This window comes from Rhinatrema bivittatum, chromosome 9 (genome assembly GCF_901001135.1).
Source record: "Rhinatrema bivittatum chromosome 9, aRhiBiv1.1, whole genome shotgun sequence".
Classification (NCBI taxonomy): Eukaryota; Metazoa; Chordata; class Amphibia; order Gymnophiona; family Rhinatrematidae; genus Rhinatrema; species Rhinatrema bivittatum.
In genome coordinates, this window is record NC_042623.1 from 132,176,441 (window position 1) to 132,185,941 (window position 9,501).

General features: G+C 43.0%; 1 protein-coding gene across 2 annotated transcripts in view; it reads right to left on the reverse strand.

Annotated features, from left to right (window-relative positions):
* IL20RB (interleukin 20 receptor subunit beta) overlaps positions 1 to 8,729 on the reverse strand; it is an 88,288-nt gene extending 79,559 nt beyond the window's left edge. The window contains exon 1 of one of the 2 annotated variants that reach the window (XM_029617153.1): positions 8,515 to 8,729. In XM_029617153.1, the coding sequence (XP_029473013.1) occupies positions 8,515 to 8,593 (79 nt within the window). In that variant the 5' untranslated portion in view covers positions 8,594 to 8,729. Of the gene's footprint in view, positions 1 to 5,525; positions 5,591 to 8,514 lie in introns of those variants that run through there. The other variant, XM_029617154.1, reaches the window with a different exon arrangement.
* Between the last annotated feature and the right edge of the window lie 772 nt (positions 8,730 to 9,501).

Sequence of the window (9,501 nt, forward strand, 5' to 3'; positions counted from 1 at the left end):
AACTAGCCGCATATTCATAAAGTCTGCAGGTACATTGTACAATGTACCTGCAGACTTTACCAAAGATTTTCAAGGTAAACTTATGCACATAAAATGACTTTGAAAATCCTGCCCTAGTTGCCTGGATACCCGCTGAATTGTACGTGCACAAAGTTATACTTGTTCCAAGCAGGGCATAACTTGTGCTTGTAAATGTAACTCTGTCACCTCAGGGCAACACAGGAAATCCCTGCCGGTTACACTGCCAAGTAAAATGTTAATATGCTAAGATGTCTGTGTGGATGCCAGTAATTTTCTTTTTTATTTCCAACTGATTATTAACTCAGGTCAGGTTTCTGAAAATATCCAAGTACAAAGATGATTGAACCTAACTCTGGAGCTTGTCACTGTAATAGCCTTATGTCAGCAAGAGATAATGACAAGTCTTCCACCACTGTTTCAGACCTGCATGCAGACAGCACTTTGAGTCGCTGCCATGATAGTTGCAGTGTTTGCTGCTTGAGTTTAGCATTGAGAACTGTGATCTGAAGACAATCTTTCAGGCCATTCACTGATACTGCCTTCTCCTCTGTGCCAATTCTGGGCACTCTTTTTTGCTTGATGTCCATGTCTTGCAAAGAAATATTCTTAAATAGCTTTTCAACTCTCCCAGCACATTGGTACCTATTGTACCGGGCATTACTGCAGTAGCATTTAACTATAAAAAGGGAGATTACTCAAATAAGCACTGGCAAGTTAGATGTAAAAAATTAAGCAGGCCAAGAAAGTATCTGAAAAGAAGCTTTCCATAGAGGTAAAAAAAAAAAAGTAACATTTTTTCAAGTACATTTGAAGCAAAAAGACTACGAAAAGGTCAGTTGGGGCACTAGATGATTGAGGAGTAAAAGAGGTGGTCTGGAAGGACAAGGAAATAGCAGAAAAACTAAATTAATTCTTTGCTTCTGTCTTTACTGAGGAGGATGCCAGGATCATACCTATACCGGAAATATTTGTTGATGGTGATGAATCTGAGCAACTAGATGGAATCACTGTAAAACTGGAGGACATAATAACTCAGATTGACAGACTAAAGAATAATAAATCACCAGGACCAGATGTTATTCACTCCAAAGTTCTGAAGGAACTCAAAAATGAAATTGAAAACTTGTTTCTGTTGATTTGCAACTTATCTGTAGCGTCCGTCGCTGCTCGACACCCTCACTCCGCCCTCCTTACCACTGTGGCGACTCCCTCCGGGCCTGACGGACAGGTTGCTGCCACGGCGTCTTCTTGCTGTCTTCCTCCGGCATCCCCGGAGCGGCACGATGCTGTGGATCCGCCATGTTCCTGATGACGTAGGATGCGCATGCTCCAAATGATGTACCAGCAAGGGCGCGAACCTTGGGGGCATCCCCCTGAACTGACGTCATCCGCTTCAAATATAAAAGGTCTCAGAAATTGCTAACGAATCGAGTTAGCAAAGGGTTTCGTTACCTAAGCTACTCTGCCTCCTCGGACTTACCAGAGGTACCCACTCCTCGGGTACTCGCTCCTCGAGGGCCCATGTTCCTGAACACTCTGAAGATTCTCTACTGCCTGGAAGCTAACACAGATAAAGACAATTGTGAGTTACCATCGCTCTCTCAGAGCTTTCCCTTGAACCAGGTACTCGCTCCTCAAGGGCCTAACCCTTTCCAGCCACTGAGCTTTCTAAAGACCTTATGTGAGATATGTCATCCAATTCTGGCTATGAACACAGTATACCTGTCTACTCACTATCTATAGTTTCTCTACAGCTCAGCTACCCTAGGATTGTGGCTCCAGTACTTGAGGGACTTCAGTCCTGCCAGCGTAGCATCTCACTACTGTCACCTCTGGTGGTTCTACTACCTGTCTAATAAAAGAATTCTGTGTCTGTCTCCATACTCAAGCCTAACCGGTGGTCCCTCTCAGGATATCCTCCTGGGGGTGCAGTCATCTGCCATCGGCCCAAGGATTCACCTATAAACATTCTTCTACAGTTGAGTGTCGTCTCCAAGCACTCCGCTGGTAACAGATGGCTATTCCTTTCCTACCAGGAGTCTTCAGCAACAGATTCATAACAGCTTGCTAACTCTGCTTCCTTCTGGAGCTAGTACACAACAGATTGCTACTCCTAGCTCTAACACAGAGCTTTCCTATCAAGATTGCTAACTCCTCTCCTTCATAAGAGTTTAGCCATACAAGAATGCTAACTCCCTAGCAGATCCTTAACAGATTGCTAACTCCTATCTGATGTCTCCGCCCATCCGGCATCAGATCTACAACAGAGTGCTAGCTCCTCCCTCCAGAGGAGCTCGCACATAACAGATTGCTAACTCCTCCCCTCTGGAGGAGCAGATCCATAACACTATCATTTAAAACAGTCATGGTACCAGAAGACTGGAGAGTGGCCACTGTGAATGCAATTTTTTAAAAGGGTTCTAGGGGTGATCCAGGAAATTATAGACCAGTGAACCTGACATTGATGCTAGGCAAAATGGTAGAAGCTATTCTTAAAAACAAAATTACTGAACACATGAATATACACAGTTTAGTCAGGAAGAATCAACATGTTTTTTGCAAAGGGAAGTCTTACCTTACCAGTTTACTAGATTTTTTTGAGGGTGTAAATAAATATATGGATAAAGGTGAACTGTTAATATAATGTATTTGGATTTTTAGAAGGCATTTCACAAAGTTCCTTATGAAAGACTCCTCAGAAAATTGGGAAATCATGGGATTGGAGGCAGTGTCCTGTTGTGGATCAATAAATGGAAGACAGGAAACAGAGAGTAGGACTAAATGGTCAGTTTTCCAAATGGAGAAAGATTATTAGTGGAGTGCCCCAGGGGTCTATAGTGGGACCAGTGCTATTTAGCATATTAAAAATGATCTGGACAAAGGAACGATGAGTGAGGTAACCAAATATGAAGATGACACAAAATTGTTTTGAGTCATTAAAACAGCAGTGAATTGTGAAGAACTGCAAAAGGAACTTGAGAGACTAGGAGACTTGGTTTCTAATTGGCAGATACAATTTAATGTAGACAAATGCAAAATAATGCATGTAGGGAGGAATAAGCCCAGGTACAGGTACATGGCGCTGGGTTCCATGTTAGGAGACACCATTGTGGACAATACCTTGAAATCTTAGGTTCAGTGTGGGGCAGCAGTCAAAAAGGCAAATAGGAATTGTTTGGAAAGGAATAGAATGAAAAAATGGGAATATCATAATGCCTTTGAATATATCTGAGGTGTGACCTCACCTTGAGTATTGTGTGCAGTTCTGGTCACCCCAACTAAGAAAGATATATTGGGGTAGATTTTAAAAGGATGCGCGTGGGCATACATGTGCGTGCGCTAGTCAGCGGGTACACATGTACACCCAATTTTATAACTTGCACACGCAAGTTATAAAATCAGAGGTCGGCACGCACAAGAGGGTGCACAATTGAGCACTTTGTGCATGCCGAGCCGTGCTGCCTTCCCCTGTTCCCCCTAGCCTGAACTTCTCCCCCTTTCACCTTACCTTCCCCCCCCCCCACCACCCAGCCCTACTCTAACCCCCCTGCCAGCACGCAATCCTCCGACACAGCAGCAATGGCCGCTGTGTCGAAGGCCTCTGGCCCCACCCCCGCCCAGCCCCCAGACCACGCCTTTAGTAAAGCCCCAGGACTTACATGCGTCCCAGGGTTTTATGTGCATCGCTGGGCCTTTTTAAAATAGGCCCAGTGCACGTAGGGCTTTTAAAATCTGGCCCAAAAGACTTAGAAAAGGTACTGAGAAGGGCAACAAAAATGATAAAGAGGATAGAAAAACTCCTTTATGGAGAAAGACTAAACATATTAGGACTCTTTAGCTTGGAAAAGAGATGACTGAGGGGATATGATTGAAATGTATAAGAAAGTGGGTGGGGTACAACAGAATGCTGGGCTCGATAGACCTTTGTCCAACCCAGCATGGCATGTCTTATGTTCTTATGGAATTTTTCATCTTAGATGCCAGAAGTAGTATTTTATTACATAGAAACATGGAAATGATGGCAGAATAAGGCGAAACGGTCCACCCAGTCTTTGACCTGGCCGCTGTTCCTTGCCTTGCCTTGTGGTCTCTGGGCCTCCTTGCCCTATGATCCTCAGACCTTCTGCTATTTTACACCCTGCCCTGTGGCCTCTGGGCCTGCTCTTACTTCTTGCCTTGCCCTGTGGCCTTCAAGCCTGACCTTACCTTGCTTCTGGCTCTGTGGCCACCTCAAGCCTCTCCTTGTTTATTGGCCTATGGGCCTTCTATATCACTGCCTTCAGGCCTTTGTATTCTTTGTTCTGTGTTGTCTTGTATAGCCCTTGTCTAGTCCTGTCCTGCCCACTTCTAGCCGTTGTATTCATGCCCCATTTTGCCAATGTATTATTTTACCTCAACCTGTACCTAGTTCTAGTCCCTGTCCAGTTCCTGCTTGTCTGTATCTGTGTCCTGTCCTTGGACCCATTACTCAGGCTCAGCCTTGCTCCATAACAGATTGCTAACTCCTCCTTCCACAGAAGCAGAGAGCAATATTGGAGTTGCATCAGAAGTGTAGTATCAGGCTTTTTTGTTAAGGGTAGTAACCGCCACATCAAATTACCCCCATGCTTATTTGTTTTTCCAGACTGTACAGTTCAATGTTGGTTGTTGTCTAAATCCAATTCCTCTTTTCCTCTTTTCTCCCTGTCATTGAAGCAGCGAGCAATGATGGAGTTGCATCAACAATACGAAGGCTTATTTATTAAGGGTAGTATCCACCAGACCAGCAAGTTACCCCCATGCCTCTTACTTCATTCCCCTCCCCCTTGCCTTTAGGGATCCACAGTGTTTATCCCATACCCTTTTGAAATCTTTCACCATTTTTGTCTTCACAGTCCAGAAATCCTGACAGTAACTGCTGCTCCATGTAGGTTACCTCCAAGCCTCATGTTAAGGGTAGTAATACTACTAGCAACATTTCTACAGGGTGAGCAGCCTTGATAATTTAGACAATGCTGCTTGAATGTGCTTTGCTTTTGGTCTTGGATGTAGAAGCAATTCTGCACTTTTTCCCTAATGTCTGTGTATCAGTACCCTAGACCATAAAAGTCAGGGCCCAGTGTTGGTTGTTATATGAATCCAATTCCTCTTTTACCCCCACCACTGAAGAGGAGAGCGGTTACAATTGTATCAAAATCATGAAAGCTAATTGGTTAAGGGTAGTAACTCCCACTCCATGCAGGTTACCCCCATAACTTTTCTTTATTTCCATGCTCTAGCCTTTAGTTTATACCAGTGTTTATACCATACCTTTTTGAATTTGTTTACTGTTTTTGTCCTCACCAATTTTCAATTGGAAACCCTGCATGGGGTTTCCTTTGAAAATGAGCTTGGAATCCAATGAGTAACATGTACCTGCAGGACTACAAGCAAAACAGCTATTATGAAAATTGCTCCTTTTTTAAGGCCAATTTTCATAGGTCATTTACTTAGGTAAAAGGTAGTCTGAAAATTGCAATGCTCACCCTTTATGCAGCTAAAAGTCCACAAGAGTGTTTTGGCTTCCTGGACCATGGCATGGCTTTCTAAGGACTGCTGAGCAGAGATGATATCCACCTATCGAAGAAGGAGCAAAGTGTCTTCCAGAAAAGAATGGATTACTTACCGGGCAAACCTAGGTAAGTAAACCATTAAATACTTGCATAGAAATGGAAGAAAAGAGCAACATTTGCAGAGCTGTGTATACTAAAACCTATAGTATGGGAAATTAAGTTCCTGATCTAGAGGCAGTCAAGGAAGAGGCTGACTTGGATGAAGTGACTGTCACAGAGATGTGATACATAGAAAACCATAACTGGATATAATTATTCTGGGCTACAACCTATTCAGAAAGGACGGGAAAGAAAAAAGGAAATAGAAATGGCACTATATTTATAAAAAAAAAAAATTAAAGCAACAGAACTGCAGGGTTTTACAAAATAAGGAGACGATTCTGTGGGTAAATCTGGAAAGAGGGAATAAAAACATCCATCTATACTGGTGTGATTTACAGACACCCTTCACAGGCAAAAGAAAAAAAAGTGATTTAATGGAGGATATTTACAAAGTTACTATGAAAGAGGAGGTACTATTGCTATGTGATTTCATTCTGCTGCATGTAGATTGGGGCAATTCAGCTGTGTTGTCTTCTAGAAGTAAAGAGATCCAGGATCCTCTGCAAGGATAGCTGTTCCATCAATTAGAAACAACTCACATGGGAGAGGACAATACTAGACTTGGAGCTTACCAATGGGGGCAGGATTTCTGATGTAGTGGAAGTCTTGTTCCCCTATTTTTCCATATTTGCTATATTTTTCTTCTATTTGCATCTTCGATCTCCTACTTTTCCAGCTTCTCTTAGCTTTTCCAGATATTGTTGCCTATCTTTCTCTTTCTGTGATCTCTTTTAGCTTATGAATGCTAATCTTTTTTTTTCTTACCTTTTCAGCTACTTCTTTAGAAAACCATAGTGAGCTCTTTTCCTGTTACCTTTATTTCATTTTCTGACAAAAAAAGTGAGCTGTCTTTACAATATCTGCTTTTATTTTTGCCCATGGCTTTACTACTTCCCCTAGTTTTTTCCATCCAGCATGACTCCTTGGCATACTTCCCCATTTTAAGAAAGTTAGTTTTCCTGAAGTCTAGGACCCTTGCTATAGAAAGAACTATCCTCACCTGCACCCCAATATTGAACCACACCATCTGATAATCAGTGGCTCCCAGATTATCATCCACTATGACATTGGAAACTCTGCTCCCATTTGCAAGCACCGGGTCCAGTATCATCCCTTCCATGTGGGTTCTGTTACTAGTGATGCTCAGCTGTCCTTGGAATCCCATACCATGGTCTAGGAAGTCAAAACAATGCTCTCATGGACACCTTGTATGTAACATTCACTCACCTTCAGAATCCCATCTTCTCTGTCTTGCCCTTTACACTTGATTGAGAGATTTGAGGAGAAAATCTCCTGCACATCTGTCTGTACACATATTGTTTTGCTCTCACTGCAGCTGCTCTTGCCACCTATAGAAGCTTGCAGTCTAGCTATCGCCCATTCTGCCTAATGGTTAAGCCATCCATGCCAATAAAGTTTCTTGAATCTGAATTCTCAAGGTTTTAGGTTCACCTTTTGCTAAGAGAAAACTCACAAGTTGATGATACTGGAAGAAGTGCTCTGGCAAGGGGATGGCCTGCATGGAGCAGCAGTTATAACCCAAAACATCTTGCTGGGCAGACTGGATGGACTATTTTAGTCTTTATCTACTCTAATTTATTATGTTATTATAATGCATATGAAACAAGCAACAGCACCTCAGAACCTATATGAATGAGGTAATAAATGCTAATTTTTATTTATTTATTACATTTTCAAACTACCCTTTTGAAACAGACTTATTGAATTCTTTTGACTAAGAAAATCAGATTTCCTGACCCAAAAAGTCATTATGGCTGCAAGGAAGGCTGCACTAATAAAACACTTGATGGGCAATAAATCCTGCCATTCATTGAAGCAAAAGTCAGTATCTGGATTGTGAGACTGATAATAAATACACCTCATCAACAAGAAAACAATCTTTCTGTGAAGTTTTGTCACTGAGAGGCAGCAGTGTCTCCAGGTGGGAGAGATAATGTCACAGAGATGCCAGTGTATCTGGGGGGAAGTATTACCCCCTTAGGGAAGTAATGGCTTGGTGGGGGTGGGGGTGGGGGAGGGCAGGAAAGCAATGCCTATAGGAGGTATAAGTATTTTGGTGGGGAGGAGGGGGAGAGGTTTTGTGTAGAATTGAGTCAACGCTGTTAAAAGAGCTTTACTGAGACTTAACAGTGTCTGAGGAAAGTATTACAGGCCAGTCAGAAGTCAAAGGTCTTAAATTAAAAAGGCTGATGAAGTCATTGTGATGAAACTACTATTGACATCTTAAGATCCAAAAAAAACAAATGTATCCAGAGAGAAACAGAAACTCACTGTCAGTCAATCAGAAGCCAAGGACTACTTCAAGCATGTAATAGTATAAGAAAGCGACTGAAAACAATTCAGCATTTACTGCTCTTATACACAGGGCTGCCTAGGGTGCAAGGGTCTGTAGAGCCTTGTAAAACTGCCCCCCCCCCCCAAAAAAAAACCACCCCAATCTGAGTTGAAAGTGCCCCTCTTACAGTGGGAGATATATAGCGTGTCAGATTGTCTCTTTGAAAGAGTGTCTCTCACACATATCACTTGTTGAGTACGCACGTAAAGGCTCCATACATAAGCACAGTAGGGATTTTTTTAAATGAGACGCGTGTACTTGCACACACAATATAAAATTGAGCATATTTTTTGCTCACATGCCCAATACCTACATTTATGGGTGCACTCATGCTCCTTTTAAAATTTACTTGCTAGTCTCATAGGTTTTTAGACACTGGCAGTGACTGTATCCTTCTAGTACACTTTTCCTCTACAAGGATCTCTTTTAGTAATAATAAAGTACCTGTCAGCACAGCAGGAGCATAAGTGAAGAAGAGCAATATGAAGACAGTCCTGGATAGCACCTTGCTAACTCTTTCCATTGTGAAGATTCAGGCATTGCGCTTTTCCTCTGTGTAGCTGTTTGCCGAGCAAGACCCCAGCACTGCTCTGCTCATGCTTGAAGCAATGTGGCACCTAGGAGCTCTCAGAACTAGAAGTGGACTGTCTCCAGGTGAGAGCTGCTCCTGTTTGGGCTGGAATGACTTGCATCAGGCAGCATTTCTGCGCAGGGAGTAACTGCAATTAGTCACACCTACCCCTGTAATTTAAATCCTGGAGTTGAGATCTCATATTTCAGTCATTCAGGTCTTTCTCAAAATCAGCTGCATAACAATCATAGTATTCGCTAAGAATATGAAGCAGCTACAGACACTTGTAATACAGATGCAGCATGTATTGTAGTGCAAATTATAATAATTTTCTGATATTATACCATGATCAGGCCTGGATTTGTCAATAGGAACTCTGGCCTTGCGTTTATGGAAGCAAAAATCTGAGGGGGCAGGAGGCTGGCTGAAGATTTTCTGTCCTCTAGCTGTGCTGAATGTCAGCACAGAACAGCTCTCTGCTCTCTGATCCAGCAACTCCTTTCCCAGGCAGTGTGCAGGGAGCTGGAGGGAAGGGGGTGAGACTGGAGCAGACAGAGAAAAGGGGATCATTTTGGGAAGGTTAGGAGAAACTGAGTGGATGATTGCCGGGGCATAAGAGAGAATCAGCTGGGGTCCATGTGTCTGTGGGGGAGGGAGGCAATGTTTTTATATGTGAGAGACTGGCGCTGGGTAAGCATCTGTCTCTATGCCAGAGTGGGTGAGATGTTGGAGAAGGGATGAAAGGATGAAAGGAAGATCCAGACTAGAGCACAATAGGGACACCTCCCTCCTCCTCCCCTCCCCTCCTCCCCCCCCCCCCCCCGCAAAAAAAAAAAGAAAACACCCCACCACGATTCACA